General features: G+C 45.8%; 1 protein-coding gene across 1 annotated transcript; it reads left to right on the top strand.

Moving 5' to 3' along the window:
- The first annotated feature begins 8,883 nt into the window (after positions 1-8,883).
- On the top strand, positions 8,884-11,088 carry LOC105694009 (zinc finger protein Noc-like). Its single transcript, XM_012414344.3, has 2 exons — positions 8,884-9,406; positions 9,517-11,088. Exons 1-2 carry the CDS (start codon positions 9,320-9,322, stop codon positions 11,053-11,055), a joined length of 1,626 nt encoding a protein of 541 aa, XP_012269767.2. The 5' UTR covers positions 8,884-9,319; the 3' UTR covers positions 11,056-11,088.
- Positions 11,089-17,666: the final 6,578 nt, after the last annotated feature.

Genomic DNA, 17,666 nt, shown 5'->3' with positions numbered 1-17,666 from the left:
TTCTGTCCCAACGATTTCTGTCCTAACGATCCGCTCCCAGGGTTCCCTATAGTTATTTTTTCGCAAAACTGGATTCCGTCTAATTTTCTTGTCGGCTTGGATCTTTCGCCGGTCGCTAAGTATAAAGTATTCCTCGAGTTTTTTCGCTCTTAGAAATTTGTTCCGGTCCGCCAGCCGCGCAAATTAGCTTTGCGATTCAATGAAAGATGGTTTAAGTAGTCTTCAAGCGAGGCGCGTTGACGGCCGGTATTCTCAGTAGTGAAATTGATGAGCGGTGACGTTACATGAAATTAGCCGTTATGACACGCGTCGTCTATTTCGGTCAAAGGATCTCGCTGTGCTGAGTAAAAAACAAAAAAATACGGCGAAAGCTTCCAACATCCGACGTAATAAAAGGACGTAAACTTCGCCGCAACGGAATCGGTACAGATAGTCTTCTCATGTCGGATATCGCGCGTAGCGCGATGCAACTAATTTTGGAACACCTCGCCCTACCGCGTGCTCTGGAAACCGAACGACGTAAATATAAAAAAACCTTTTGAATTTCTCCGCGTCGGAGAATAGGAAAGCGTCGTCGTCGGACGTGCGGAGGGGAGGGGGGGAGGGATGGCGTACAGCGGAGTGCCCGTCGCGCTCCCCGAATTCGTCCTGAATTTATCGCTGCACTTAACTTTTCGTCTGGTATTATACGGCGCTCTCACGCGAGTACTCCAACGCTCGCTTCGGAATCGTCCTATCGGGGAATTTCAGCGTCGCGGGTCGGACTGCTTAACCAAATGAAATTTTCCGGCTACCAAAAAAAACTTCGAATTTTCCAACTACCTTCGCTCCTTCGGTTTTATTTTCAACGACCTCCTCTTTGTTTCCCCCGTTGCGCCACGGAGTCTTTAGCGTCGGTCGGAGACCGAGCACCGCCCGTCCGTCCGTCCGTCCCTCCGTCTTTCCGTCCGTCTTCCTGTCCGATTGAGTAAACAACGAACAACAAGGGACAAATGGACAGTCCCGAGTGGCTGGCAAACAGACTCGAGTTTTCTGATAGGATGACAGCGCCGGTGACAGTGACGACGACGACGACGACGACGACGACTACGACTACACCGTCCGCCCGCGAGTATATCTCTACACGGAGATAGAAATGTGTGTGTGTGTGTTCGTTTATGTGTATGTATACGTGTACGAAGGTGTGTTGTACAGCCCCGACGCACACGAAATCGAAAATCCCGTCGCTCACACAGTTTTACTCGGCCAAGCCAAACGCTGTTCCTCCTTCTCCTCTTCTCCCCCTCATCCCCGAGACGCGGAGACCGGTCTCGTTCCTAATCTGTCGGATTAAGCGGTCACCACGAGTTGACAGATTGGAATACTTCACGTATGAAGTGTTCTTATACGGACACGGGTATACCGTACGCGGTAATCGTCTGTTCGAAACGAGAGTCGCGAAATTTATTTTTTTTCAATCACGTCGCGAGATTCCCGGCAGAAAACGAGGGGGAAAAATCCCCATTCGTTTCGCCATCGACGATTCGGCGATCGGAATTCTCTTTACGTACTTCGACTCGGATGTATAATTTTTCTTCCCCCAGTTTCTCCGTCGCTTTTCAACGTGGATATACGTAATATTACACCCCTGCGGTGTACAACGCGGGATGTTTGAGTGGCGGGCGTCGCGTCGAAAGCAGACGGGCGAGTGACGGAACGTCGCGACGCTCTTCCCGCAAGAATGACGAGGGCGTCGCCTCCGGTTTCACCGAGGATTCTACGATATAATGGCTACCGAACTTGACAGAGAGATATATATATGTATACACCATTACGACTACGGACGGTAACTTCCCAACCCCAGTTCCGAAACGATTACCTCATACACCACCCGTCGAACCGATATCTCCTTTCCCAAATTGAACGAACGACGCTCCTTCATTGAAAAACCGTAAAAATTAACTCAAACGAAAACAACAAAAATCTCCACTGATCGCAATTATCCTCATTACATGTCGTCGTTACAGGACGTTTCAACGTTGGTAAAATTTTCACAATTCTAACGCGTTCGTAACGACGGGATTAAATATTTGTAACGATGATTTCTGGTTATAACGTTGCATTTCGGGGGTTGTCATTACGAACTTGCGGAAGAGGGGAGTGTGGGGAGGGGGGAGGGATGATGAGAGGGGGGGGAGGGGGGCGATGGGTTGTTTCCGATTGAGTTAAGCTCCGATAATTAGCGGTCACGGTGCGCCTATGCAGACCGGACTAATGACAGGGCGCCAGTGGTAATTGCGTTAAGAGGACGTGGAGTAAAATTAGGCGGAGGCGCTTATAGAAATATACAGCGAGCGACGCCGCCGTGCGTTATAAAGATTCGGGATGGGCTAACGTGTAGCCGACTGAAAAAGAAAAAAAAAAAAAAAAAGGAATTGAAATAAAATAAAATAGAAAAAAAAGAAAAGAAAAGGCCAAAGACGATGCGCGGCCTTAAACTTTAATAATAAACGTCAGACCGACGGACAGGTATAATAATCTCCTACTCTTCTTATATATATACACTAGAAACGACCGATGGCGCCGGATATTTAAGTGGACAACGATCCACTCCGGGTCGAATAAATACGACGCGAAAAAAAAAAAAAAAAAAAAAAAAAGGTAACACAAAATGGCTCCGCTCGTCCTCGAAATGGTTTTTCAATTTTTCAGTCAGGCACGACGAAAAAGTAATGGGAAAATATGCGCGGATGCAGGGGAGAGAGAGGGGGGGGGGGGTGGGGAGGATCTGACCGTCGCGGGTTATGGTTCTCAAGATCGTACGTACGTTAAAAAATATTTGAAAGAAAATAAAAATGCATAAAAAATGCCAGTCGTGCCCCGCAAGTTCTCCGTTACTCTCCCCCGGTTCGTCCTCCCTCTCTCTCTCTCTCTCTCTCTCTCTCTCTACCTCGGTTAGTTTATAGCCGACAGGTTTGCGTGTTTCGTGGTAGGCATTATTTTTCCTCCTAAACTCCGTTATAGTACCTACCGGGAGGCAGGAACAATGGAGAGATTAAAACGTGAAATACGAGCTCCAAAGGGGACGCGCCGCGGAGGAGCAACGCGAGCGAAGAGCGAGCGAACTTCTGACGGCGTAAGGTTTTAAAACCGTGTGCAGGACCGAACGCGCGAGAGGTTGCGCGAAAAAGAAAAAAATAAATAAAAAAATAAATAAATAAATAAATAAAAGTACCGCGAAGCTACGTCCCTCGTAAGAGGGTGGCCCGAAATCGAAATTTTTACGCAATTCGACATCGTTGATCTCCGCTTGTGATCCGAACACGTCATATTTCACACCCTGACCGCCGACTCGAGTTTCCGGTCCGCATCCGGCGAACGATTATTTTCGTCGTCGAGATACGAATTGTCCTTGTTGGCCCCCCCTTTCTAACGGTTCGCTGGAAACTCGACACCGGATTAATACCACGGTTTCGCGCTATGAATTTAGAAGATGAAAAAAGAAGAAGAAGAAGAAGAAGAAAAAAAACAAGGAGGAAGTAGACGGAGTGGAATTTCGTCTCTCTCTCCCTCTCCCTCTCTCTCTCCGACCAATCAATACACGGCTCGTCGAAGGTATAAATTTAAATGATGCATTTGTCATCGAGAAAGGGGGCATTAATCATTGTACATATTCTCGAGGCAGACGTAAAGGTATGCCGGGTGTATATATACCTACACCTATTTATCTTTCGCCCGATATCAATCTATCCCATTGTCCACCTAGTTGCGCGAGGCCGAGCCACCGAGCGCAACCGCGGCTCACGTCGAAACGAGCCGAACGCAACTTTTACAACAATAGCGATCGACGGAAAATTGACGCGATCCCCGGTGATCGATCGATCCAGACCGATGCACGCGTTACGACGACCGATTGCGCGCTCGCGAGAAATAGAAAATTAAACCGTAACACGATATCTACTCGAATCCCCCGCGAATAACGCGACTCACCTCGAAAATGACACGGACCCCCCTCGATAACGACGCAGACGTCCGAAAAAACCGAAAAACCAAAAAAAAAAGGAAAAAAAAAATGTCAAAGAAACTTTTTCGCCTTTATTAAACATCCGGTTGCGGGGATATTTTTTTTTTTTTCCCTCCCCGATTCCTCTTTCTTCCCTCTCCCGATAAGTCTGCAATATAAAAACACGTAGCATTTCCGAACGACGACGCCTCGAGCAGCCATCAGGTTAATGTGGTCAGCCTGCGGTAAATCTTGAGGCATGACTGTTATTAAAATAATAACAGGTTAACACGCGCGCGCGCTCGTATTATATGTATATATATATAGATATATACCCGGTGTGGCAATAATCTTCGTACCGGGTATAATCATCACCCGTACGTGTGTAGGTTTGACGTGTCCTCTTCGGGTGTAGCGTGTGCTAGCCGTCCGTGCGACGAAAGTATACATGTATGCATTTATGTATATATACGTATGTATGTAATACCGCGCACACGTGTGCACCTAGGTATATACGGGTATACCGAGGTACGTGACGTAGGCAGCTAGGCGAGGACTTGACTGCCTCATGTTTAAATCAGCGATAAAGAGAAGCCCCGGTGACATATGTCACTGTCGCTGCCAGCCGGCTACACAATCAATATATTCGCTTGCCTGCCTGACTGCCTGACTGCCTGACTGCCGGAGCCCGCCCGCCTTTCAAACCTGCAAGCTCTCTTTCTTCTCACACGAACACACACGCACGCACACACGAACACGCACACACGCGCGGATCGAACACGACACGTCCGCATTAATACAGTGTGGAAAATTGTCTAGACTATACACAGCCTCCCCTGTATACGTTCGCCTGTAACGTATTCAATACGTGACTTCGTATTCAACAAATACAAAGCCACCGCGAACTCCTTTTTTTTTCTTTTTCCTTTTTTCTTTTTCTTTTTTTTCTTTACGAACAGAGAGACATGCATATAATACGTGTTCGCTCTTCCCCACCCGGTATATGGGGATGCGCGTTCATATTCGATATCGAATGAATATATTACCCTGCGCGTATTGAAAAATCAACCGCGAATGTCCCGTGTATTCAAAATGTATATGCCCACTTCGTAATTAAACCCCGTTCGAAAGAAAAAGGGAGGGAGAGGGAATCGTTTTTTGTGTCGCATCCCGAAATTCTCGCTGACTGACTGACTTGAGGAGGAAAAGCTCGCGACGATCGGAGGGGTTTACGAGGTGTAATCCCGTTGAATTTATCGTTCACGCGTGTGTACATGATACAATGTGTAACACAGAGTCGTACAAGTAATATTCGCGGGAAAGGTATGGAGTGAAAGTTTTTCGAACTTACGACTCTGTGCGCCCCGCTCCGTCTTTACTCGTCAATTTTTTTCTTCTTCGAGTAGGTTGCACGGGTATTTTAAAAAAAACAAAAAAAAAAAAAAAAAAAACTCGGCGATAATTTACGGCCTTCGGTTTATCACCGTTGCCGGAATAGGAGGGGGGAAAAAAAGATGAGGATAAAAGATCGGTGAGGGGAAGAGGGTTATAAAATACACGTTAATTACTCGGGCTAATTAAATTCAGAAGTACGCTTAATCGAGACTTGAAAGAAAAGAAAAAAAAAAAACCAACATTATTACGATATTAACATAATTGGAGGCTGTAAAAATATTTTTGGAAATATAACGAGATTTGTAAACGCGCTCGAATACGTGTTACTCCACTCGTGCAGGTAGAATTTTGTACTTTAACACCGTGCCGGGTAGATTTATTTATTTTTTTTTTTTTTGAGAACGTTCGTCCCAAAAATGTCGCCGAGGTTCGCAGAGACCCGAGAGAAACGTAAAAGTCAGAGACGGAGAGAGAGAGAGAGAGAGAGATGAGAGAGAAAATGGGTTAGCATCTCCACGTGAGCATGTAAATTTTCTACAGAGAACGAGAGGAGGAAGATATATCGGAGAAGGGGAGGAGCGAGAGAGGGGGAAAAAAAATGAAGGAAGAGAAAGAGAAATGTTGGTATGATTTATTAGGAGCCGCAAATTCTACTTTTCTCTTCGTCTCTCTCTCTCTCTCTCTCTCCCTCTCTCTCGTTTTCTCTCTTCATTCTACACCGTACTACACAGAGCCCCGCTAACCGCGGTCTCGGGTTCATCCATCTTTTGCCATCTTTTTACCTTTCACGGCTCAACGAACAGCGCCGCGCAGCCAACCCTGGGCACCGTCGTCCTGTTTCGTGCCATCTCTCAAAGTGACTGACTGCTTCCTCTATTATTCGCTTGTCAGCATTTTTACACTTTTATCCAGTCCCACGTCGCTCCTACTGTCGTCTACGCCGATCTCTCCCTCTTTCTCCCTTTATCTTTCATCCCCCCCCCCTGCACCGCCGCTCTCCCCGCATCCCCTCTTACCTCCCCCCCGATACCCCTCGAAAACGAAACGTTGTCCCACGAATCGAAAGTACTCTTCTTCGTTTTTTTTTTTTTGTTTACTTCGTAACTGAGAATTTCGATTTACCGATGTATCGCATGAGTATAATAAGTTTTACAACGGGGTTGAATTCGGTATTTTAGTGGGGGAAAATTTTACGTTCAGAATTTTGTGCATGTGAAAAATAGAGAGAGAGAGAGAGAGAGAGAATCGTAGATTTTTACAACACCGAAGTACATCGTGTGACGCGATTTTACGGATTTTATTTTCCAATCATGTTTAGGGAAATTAGCAAATTATGGCAGTGAAGTTATATCCATTGTGATATTTGACGTTATTCAAAGGTTTTTTGTTTTACGACTGCGGTATCGTTGAAATAAAGTATATTGCGGTGCGTTCATTCGAAGCGAACGAGAAGAACAAGGGAAAATTCTCTACCGTACAATACGCGGCTAGGGTATTGTACGATCTATAACGTCGACCGAGTGACCGCGAGAAGGCAAAAGTAGAAACACGTTTTAAAAGCAAACCCCTCGGCACCGAAGTAGGTAGAAAACTCAAAGGCTCGGGGGGGGGGGGGGGGGGGCCCCCGTAACTGTCCCCGTACTAATCCTGACTGACAATGGGCCGCAAAATTATTACCCAGTCAAAACAAACTGAACTCTGAGGAGGACCTCACGCTGTGAAAATAAAAGAAGAAAGGGGACGAAAACCCCTCGATGCCGAATAACCTGTTTCTAATTTCGTACACTCTATTAAAAATAAGGACAGTCCGTTTTTATTATTATTATTGCATCGAACGTACACCCATTCGAAAATGAAGAAATAAAGTAGTTCGAACCATCCAAATGAAATTCATCCTTGTACTACCGTAACTGTGTTGTATACATATATACATTCCGCAGAGAGACTTCAACGCCCGAGCGATGATGATTTTTCAAATCCACATGGCGACGGATCCCACGTCCGTTTCTTTGTACTAACAATTGAAGTCAACGTTGATATTTGTTCGCTCGATTTCGTTCGTTCGTTTCTCCCGAATCCGATTCGAGGGGTGGATCGGGCGTGCCCGGGGCTATGGGAGAGGGTGGTGTAAACGATAAGGTTTGATTATTACCCGGAAATATGGTCGGGCGCGGTTTTTTTTCAACAAGTGTAATTAATTTTCACCCCGGCCTAGACACCTTGTTTACAGTCGTGTCGCTGTCAATAGAGCGCCCCGCACAGCCTTTGTCGGCAAGGAAACTGACGTTTATAGCAGTCTTCTCAAAATGTGGCCCTGCCAGCGGCGACTTCAAAGCCACGTTATATTAGCTGTAAACTCATCCGTCAGCGTCAGGGTGCCGAGGAGGAGGCTGGCGGCCAGGGAGTCGACTCGGTTAAATATATATGTATACATACATACGTATATATATATATGGTAACATCGGTTCGGTGTTGCCCGGAATACCGGCGCCGAGGAAACCATTTTCACTGGACATAAGAGAGAGAGAGAGAGCCGAAAACGAGGAGTCATCGACTTTGCCGGACGTCGAGGCGCGACGCGAAATTGAAAATTTTCAAAATCCCGGCCGGCCAAATCAACCCTTAAAAGCTTAAAAATTCTGAGACCAGCTTTCGCCATTTTGTTCGCGCGAGCGGATCAACGATACAATCGCCAAAAAATGAGAGGAACGCGAGGACGAGTTGGGTAGTTCGACGCTATTGTCAATTAAAGAAAACCGATCTCTATTTCGAGAAAATTTTCGGCAAACGGATCGTAAGTGGCTGTCATTCGTTGTACGTCGTGGGGTCGCCCGTCGAGCAATCAATCACTCGACGTGTCTAACGTGTTGCACTCCTCCCTTTCCTTTCGACCCCTCCGGTTCGCGTTGATTTCTCGTAGCCTCCCTCACGTCACCCCATTACGTTTCTATTTTGAAAGCTGCTTATTAAGCGGGAACGAGAGGAAGAAGACGGACAGGTTTCACGGTATAAAATATCGGGTTGCTGCGGCGCCGCCGACACCGACGCAGTCCCCGTATACTCCGGGTTTTCGCGGGGTGCGGGGATTCGGGTGTTCGGATTCCGGGTTTGGGGGCTCGGTCTGGGGGGAGGAGGGGAGGAGCGGCGGAGGGGCGAGAGGGGAGGAGGCTGTAAAAGCGGTGAAATATCAAAGTCGGGATGGGAGCTGTCATCGTCGGGCTAACATCATGGGTGGCGTGTTGAATTAGAATGCCTCATCTCCCTCTCTACGCCGGCTTCCTCAAATTTCCCCTCTCGCGACCTCTTCCCCTTCCCCGCCGCCACCTCAGCCCCGACGAACGAACGAACCTCACCTCACCTCACTCGCTCACCTCCCCTACCCTCCCGCGCAACCCCCTGCCCCGACGAACCGGGCTCAGCTACCCGAAAAAGTGGGGAGGGTTCAGAGGGATTCCGAAACGGGGGAGGGGATCCGATAGACGGCGTTGGTATCGTGCGACAGTCCAGAACCACCGAAGCTTGCGGAAGCTCCTCACTTCTTCACCGGATCTCGTTCTACTCACGACCTCCCGTGTTCAGTTTTTGTGTGAATTTTTTTTCCCTTCCCGACGAAATCGAATCTACGCCGTCGATGGAAAAAGAAAAGTTTCAACGCGGATAAATCGTCGTCGAAAATTTAAAAAAAAAAAAAAACTTTCGAAACGATTCCAAATGTAAGATTCACTTACGCGGAGTTTTTTCACAGTTTTCGATACGAATCGAAGGAATTCAATGATCGTTAATCGACGCGAATGAGTGAATACTTGTTGTTTTTTTTTTTTTTTGACAATCAATAATCCGTTTTGTGTGACTTCGTAAGATATATATATATATATATAGTTTGAAAGAAAATTTTGTTCTGTGTGTTTGGTGGTGTTAAAGTAAATAATAGAGTAAAGACAAATGGTTGTGCTGGAAGAAAGCGGTATGTTGACCTCCGGACATAATCAGTATCTCCAACCGGATTATCTATCCCCACTACCCACAACGGTTAGTAAATAATCATCTTCTCTTCCGTCGAAATGACGAACACCGAGATTCAATCGATGATGATCGAAAAAAATTTCTAAACCGTTCGTTTTTTTTCCTCTATGTTACAGCTGGACGCTAAAAAGAGCCCGCTGGCTCTCCTGGCCCAGACATGCAGCCAAATAGGAGCGGATTCACCGACAAAACCGATGATTTCTCCGCTGGAGAAACCGTCGAAGGGTATTTCCGCTTCGAACACCAGATCTCCGCCAGTCGCTAAAATGGAAAGGACGCGTAGCAGTCCCCAGGAATCTAAACCACTCGGTTTCAAACCGTACGAGACTAACGTCGTTACCAAAAAATCGTCATCTTCGTCGTCGTCTTCGTCGTCGTCGTCGTCGTTGTCCGACGACAATTGCAGACCCGGATCAAAAACGAGTGTGCACAGTGCAAGTGGACAGGATAACAGTGGTAACATTGGTGTTTGTGAAAGTATGATAAACAGCGTGGATAAGAAAAATTCATCGTCTTCGTCGTCGTCGTCGTCGTCGTCCAGTTCCGGAAGCGGAACACCGATAGGACGGAAGTCCGCCTCACCTTGCCACGGCGGCGGCGACCGAAAAACTCCCGCCGGATCGCACGATCATCGCGACAAAACCAACTCACCCAACAACAACAACAACAACAGTACTAACAACAACAACAACAACAACAACTCGACCGGCGCGAGTCCCATAATACGTTCCGGAATGGAAATATTAACGGGACACCAGAAGGAAGCTTCGAATTCGCTCCAGAGTTACAAACAGCAGCACAACGGTGCATCGAGTCTATCGGGTTTCGGCGGAGGCGGCGGTGGCGGCAATCCGCTGTGTTGTCCGCCCGGACTGGCGGAGAATCCTGCGTTCAGGCCACCATTCGGTGGCGCATCGCCATTTTCCCATCATCACGCCGCGGCGGCGGCTTTGCTCGGTTATCCGAGTCCGTCGCCGGCAACGGGTGGCAGTCCATACCTGAGTTACACCAGGGTAAAAACACCGGCCGGCGGCGAGGCTCTGGTACCGGTTTGCAAGGATCCCTATTGCACCGGTTGCCCCTACAGCATGCACAACGCTCAAATGATGATGGGCGCCGCATCGTGTCCGAGCGGTTGCACGCAATGCGATCACCAGAAGTACGGTTTGGCGATGGCCCTGTCCAGTTTGGGTCCTATGCCGCCGCCCCCGTCGCTCTCCTACCAAACGGCGGCGTCCTCCTTGTCCAACAACGGCAGACCGATAATATGCAATTGGATTGCCGGCGAGTCGTACTGCGGCAAACGTTTCTCAACGTCCGACGAACTGCTGCAACATCTGAGGAGTCACACGAATCTCGGCGGCGGTCCGGATCCCGGTTCGTCGTCGACCGCCACTTTGATGAACCCTCCTCACGCTCACCCTCTACTGTCGCCGTCGGCCGCCCTTCATCGCGCGGCGGCGGCCGCCGCCGCCTATCCGGCGCCTTCTCTCAGTCCTCTGAGCGCGAGGTATCATCCTTACGGGAAACCGCCGTCGGGACCGCTTCCAGCATCCCTCGCCGCGTCACCTTACAGCGCTTTCAATGCCCTGGGACCGTATTACTCGCCGTACGCGATCTACGGACAAAGACTGGGCGCCGCCGTACATCAGTGATTCGTTGACTGAGTGATTGTTTTACGATAAAAAGAAAAAATTGAAAAAAAATAAAAAAAATTAAACACGATTAAATTGAATTAAATTAATGATCTAACGATCGATTGACCCGGAAGGAGGAGAAAAAAAAAAAAAATAAAAAATAATTATTGAAATATTCGTTGGACGAAGAAACGAAACGGAATTTTGGACTGAAATTTTTGGGAGTGTTTCGAAAAAAGAGAAAAAAAAAAATAAAACGTAATCAATCAAAAAAATCAATGAATAAACCCGATCGATTATGTTATAAAGAAAAAAAAAAAAAAGTATGTACTGTATATAAAATAACGAAAACTTGTTCGCAGAATGTATAAAATTGAATAATTATTATTATAAATATCTTATCTATTAATATTATTATCATTAAAAAATTCGTATAAATCATATGTTGTTATCATTATTATTGCTATTATTATTATTATGGTTGTTATCATTATCGCACCGATATTTTTGCACGACGATGATCGGTGGGGGGGCGGTAATTCAAGAGTATATACGTACCTACCCGAAAAAACCATCGCGAAAAGGTGTAGAAGAAGAGAGGATAATTGCTATGCGTGTTCGCGTGGATGTGTGCTATGGATCGATGCTGTTTTGAAATTTGAAAGAGACAGAAATGAATGAACGAAGGACGACTGGGATTCTGTGTCCGCACGACCGAAGAACGAGAAACGCGAATGATCGATCGATCGTTAAAATCGCTCGTATCGTTGGCGTCGGTTTTTTTTCTTTCTTATTTTCGAATGTTTTTTCATCTGAACTTTTGTTTCACGCACATGAAATTGATGAATGAATTTTGAAAATAGATCGAAAAAAAAGGAAGAATCGTTCATTACGCCGTCGCTCTACCGTTGACGATAATAATGACGACGACGACGACGATGATGATATTACGAGTGGTGCTGTTTGTTGTAAGATTACGAGGACCGCAGACGTCTAATAATAGTATATGATGATAATAATAATGATAATGTAATACATAAATAGATACATATAAATATAATATTGCGTGTTTACTCTCTACACATATTTTGACAAGTGCGAAACGTAAATAAGAAAACTTCACCGTTACTTTCGAAAATGAAATTTCGAGAAAAATTTCAGTTGTTTAATCGAGCCACCCGCTGCTGCATATAACACGTGTCACATAATATTCAGCTATACACGTGCGCACACACGCGCACACACACACACATCATAAATTACATACATAGTTGTGATCCAGAAGATAACTCGATTCGTATAAATCATATCGATAACGCGGAAAAATAATAATCAATACGTAATTAATTCTCGCTTTGATCCAATTGACAAAAAAGAAAAAAGAAAGCAAACAAAAAAAAAAAATTCGTCATCTCTTTTCATCGACTCAAAAATTAATTCAAAAAAATTCTCTCGCATGCATAACGAATGACTGTGGATATCATTATTGTTGTTGTTGTTATTATTATTATTATTATTATTATTATTGTTTTTCGTTTTCTCCATTTCTCTAAATAAGTGTGACTGCGAAATTGAAATAATAATTAAATATTATTAGTTGTAACGATACATAATTTATGTATAGTATAATAAAATTGTATAAACTTTGTATATGCACGTGTGTGTGTATATGCATGCGTGTTCCGTGTGTGTGTGTATATATACACGCGCGTATATCAGTGTGTAAATATATATAAAAAAAAAGCGAGGAAAAAAAAAGAAAATAAAGAAAATTCTGTATGTATGTATCATTATGTCTGCGTAAAAAGAGGACAAGTAGTGTGCGTAATTAAACTGCGTTCAATGTCCATAATATAACTGTGATATTATATTATTCCTTGAGAGTTATAAATGAAATAAAGAATAATAAAGAAAAAAAAAAAAAAAAAATCAAAAACACGTCGCAATTATTTAAAACTACGAAAAAAAAAAAAAAAAAAAACTTTACCGAAAGTTTATCCAACCCCTGAATTCGTCTGTTCAGCTTTTCGTCGTATTACGAAAAAATTCTTCAACGTCCGACACGCGAGATCGCAATGTGTTGCAAGCTGCATAATCGATAATCAATCGGATCGATGACAACCAGTGTATTAGGTGACAAAGTTTTCCGGGTGATGACAATGAAAATAATAGTATCCCACGTAGCAATGCGCGAGAGCAGAGACGATCGTACGGTATCAATAATGGTAAGAATGAGAAAGAGACGCGTCAACGTTACACTCATGCGCTACGGACGTACATGATATATATATATATATATGTATATCGTCGAGTTTCCACGCGGCTTTAATAAACATGTTTGTAGAATTATACGGAACACGCGAGGTCTAAATCAACCCGTCACTTGCCATTATTACGAACCTTTATATATATCGAACCCTCCTCTCTTTACCTTCTGACAACCGCTGGTTGTTCGCCGTCAACCCTAAGGGCAGAATTACAAAACTTTCGTAACCATCAACCTTCCCCACCTTGATCTACCTTCGGTATTTTTTTTTTTTTTTTTATTCATTTATACCCATTTCTTTTTTTTTCTCTTTTCTTTCGTACTCCTCTCTTCTCCTCATCCCGAATACCATGTATATATACAACCGCCGAGTGGAGTGTAACAACGTTCGCGTGTTGGTAATGGCTACGAATCCATCTCGCGTGCGTTCTTCGGAGGCGTAAAAGGTGGAGGAGAAGAAGAATCGTAACTGGAAACGTGTGCATGCATATACGAGTCGCTCCCGTTGCAAACGCGGTTATTCGAGTGCACGGGAGAGACTACTACTACCGGCGGCGGCGGCGGCGGTGCGTTTCTGCGGCCCGTTTACACCGTTGAGTCGGGTGCCTCTCGTTCGCATCCGTCTCTGTACCTACGTATCCAGAGTAACGTTCGAGAGTTCCCCTTGGTTTTTTTTTTCTGTTTTTTCTCTCGTCGACCGTGCGGAGTTCTGGCCTCGCCTCGTTTCGCTTCGCTTCGTTTCGCCGCCGGGTATATAATACGGAGAAAATTTATTTCTTTCATTACGAAGCGAAGCGCCCTACGGGCCTCTCGGATATCAGCGGCTGCAAGGCGGAACGCATAAATCTGGTGCCGAAGCCGTTGCCCCGTTGCCCCGTTGCCCCGTTGCCGAAGTCGAAACGACGTCGCCCCGAGGCCCATTTTTTCCCTCGTGTCTGTCGGGTTAGAGAAATGAAATCTCGCTTGTACGCGCGCAATATACACGTATAGAGTTTTGTTAAAGGGAGGGTGCGGAGGAGGAGGAGGAGGAGGAGGCAGGGGCGAAAAATAAGAAACGAGAGAAGAAGCGTGCTGCAGGTGGAGAGGACGACGGGGGTGGTAAAAGAAGTGGGAAAACGTAGAGAGAGAGAGAGAGAGAGAGAGAGAGAGAGGGAGAGAGAGAAAATACCCTCGACAGCGTAGGACGCTGAGCGGCACCCTCTGCGGGCGCTCAGCTGGCTCGGCGTGGCCGAGTGAAATATTCGGTGATTTTACGTCGGGATATAAATGGGTCCCCATATTTCGCCAGACCATTCGTCAGATTGGAATTCCTGTTATTTCATGCCATTACCTACGCCGCTGAATCTCAATTAGTAACGTGTCAGCTCCAACCGCGACCTCCCCTCTTTCCGTTTCCAACGAATTCATCCCTCCCTCCCTTTCTTTATTTCTTTATTTCCTTCCCTCTTTCTTTCGCCGACAGCTTCTATTTTCCATTAGTTTTTCCTATACCCCTCCCTCCTCCTGTATTTCCACCGTCTCTCTTCATTCTTCGTTTTCTCTACACAGACGCGCCGCGCCTACTACATTTTCGCTAGATAATTTGCTGAGTCTCTTCGGGCACACGCGCGACTCCCTCGATCATTGATCTCCGATAATTTATCGACGCGAGTTCGAACGAGGTGAAATTATTACCGCCGTCAAAACGTTGCGGTAAATTTTGAAATAAACACGATAATAAGCGCAACAATCGTAGCTCCGTATAATTTCAGTAATAAACGGAGGTGGAAGGATGAGAAGAACAGAAAAGAAAAGAAAAAGGAAAGAAAAAGAAAAAAGAAGAAAAAACGTAGAAGAGAAATAACAAAGAAGGGGTGATCGAACTACAGCCGTCAAATATATCGACTGACGTGAAACAGGCGATATAAATTCGCGTGGCGATGGCTTTTTCTTTTCCAAAGTTTTTTTTTTTTTTTTTTTCTTTTTCTCTCTCTCCCTTTTTCTCTCTTTCTCTCTCTGGACGCTTCGGCCCCGGCTATAGCGTGTTACTCTCGTGGAAATAATATCGTGAAAAATGACGCGCAGTATAGAAATGATTATTAACGACGCCGTTTATTACGAGAAATTTAGCTCAATTCGAAAGAGAAAGAGAGAAGGGAAAAAGAGTGATTTATTATCCCCCCGAGCGACCCTATTTCTCATCGACATATATCTCTCTACCTACCTACCTACCTCCGCACCGAGGAGGGGTTGAATCATATCACCCTGTATTATTCACCCCTAGTTACTCGTTTCCCTTCAGGTGTGTAATTCGTACTTATGAAAAGTTAATAAATCCTACCCCCTCCCTGGTTACATACGTAACATTATTTCCTTTTTTTCTTTTTTTTCTTCTTCTATTCACTTCGTGCCGTTTTCTTACATCGAAGAAAATTTCGGGGGGAGGGGGATAGTAATCTACGATCGGGGGGGGCTCATGAATAGACCAAAATTACCGATGATCAAGAGGTGTAGTTAGTCCGAAAAGATTCGCCTCGATCGTTCGGTGAAATATATTACGTGTACGTTGAAAAAAAAAAAAGAAAGAAAAGAGAAAAAAAAAAAAAAAAGGGAATCGAGCCGACGTCTCGTTATTAACGACGTTTATATTATTTATCGTTGATACGAGCGAATGAAATATGAAATAACATATAGACGTCCGTGGATCGTTAGTAAAACCACTCCGCGAAGTCAGAGTAATATGATTGGCCCCGTAAGCGACGTGGCCTGTCAGCCGAAGAACATGGGCAAGCCAGGCAGGCGCTATCGTCACGCGGCCCACTCTTGGAAGTCGCACTACCATTCCCACCTATTATACGCACACACACACGCGTATACAACTCGCGCGTGTGCGTGTATCCGTCGTTGTACATCTCTTACCCACACGCACGCAGACGAACACACACACAGTTTCGCGTACACAATGTAGCACATCAATAACAGCCCGCAGATATAAAAGCGGCCCCCATACATCGCGGGGCTGACGTATCGTTTGTAATAAAACACAAAGAGACCCTTCAGTGTCTCTTCTCCTTCTACTTCCCCGTCCTCATCTTCATCCTCATTCTCGTTCGATTCTCTTTCTCTGTTTTCCTTTCTCTTTCTCTTTTTCTCTCCTTCTCGGCTTCGGCATCATCTGCACACGTAGCGTCGCGTGACTCGAGTTCCCTCTGGTTTCTTCGTACCTTCTTCTCTTTCGGTCGGACCGGCTGTACACACGAATCAACGGGTGAAAGAAGGAGTCCTCGTCGTTACGGCGCACGTGAATTTCAAATTTTCAAATTTTCAAATTCTACGAGCGCTGTAGGATCAGCCTTCCGAGAATTAGCGGCACCCGAAGATCCATTTCTCATTAGATCATCTCTGAGATCGATCCTTGAAAGATGTCTCACTACTTTTTTTTTTTTTTCTTTTTTTTTTTCACTCGCCAGGATATTCCAACGACGGTCCTTCGATCGAACGGTTTCGAGGGAGGCGAGGGACACGCCGCGAAGAGGGTGAGAGGAGGAGGACGAGCCGACAGCTGTTCGTGGCCGGTATTCCGGACGGGTCAGGAAGTTCGGCGGGATCCTGCTTCTCGGACTCCCGGGGTGCACCACCCCCCTCCGTGTCCTCCGTGTCCTCTACGGTGTATTGTGGAAGCCCACACGCGGCGAAACCCGCGTGACATATTACGCCTTCTCGTTACCACCATTCACAACTTTTTCTCCTTGGACAATAAAAAGGGAAACCGGGCTATAATCATCCCTCATATTCTGCGAATTCGTATTATACTCCTCACGGATACACGACGTTTCTAACAAACTGCGGGGCATAAATTACCTTATTTTCGGGTCACCGCGAAACGAGAGGAGGTCCCGGAGAAGAGGAAGAAAGAAAATGAAAATGAGAAAAAAAGAAAAAAAGAAGAAGAAGAAAAAAAAAAAACAAACAAAGAATCGGACGAGAGCAAAAGAAAAGAAAAGAAAAGGAAAAAGAAAAATTTGTCAGTGAAGATGGCGGAGGGATGATGCACTTCTGCAGGGTAATACGGTCGTTCGTTAACCGGTGTACGGCGACCGGAAGAACGGGGGTGTGGGTTCCGAAGGTGGCGTATATAACGTGGTGTAACGTCGGAACGTGGGTCGCGACGTGTCGGATGATGAATTAGCCAAAGTGACCTCTTGCACCGCCGAAAATCTCTCTCTTACTCGGCAAACTCCGGTCGCGGGAAGAGGAGGAGGATGAGGACGAGGACGAGGAGGAGGAAGAGGCCGCGTAGGCAGAACCGTGGCCGGGATCGGGAGAGCGGAGAGCGGAGAGCGGTTTCCACGGTGACGTCGACGCCGATGATGGATCGCCGAGC

The sequence above is a fragment of the Athalia rosae genome, chromosome 7 (assembly GCF_917208135.1).
Source record: "Athalia rosae chromosome 7, iyAthRosa1.1, whole genome shotgun sequence".
Classification (NCBI taxonomy): domain Eukaryota; kingdom Metazoa; phylum Arthropoda; class Insecta; order Hymenoptera; family Athaliidae; genus Athalia; species Athalia rosae.
This window is presented reverse-complemented; position numbering and strand designations above follow the sequence as displayed.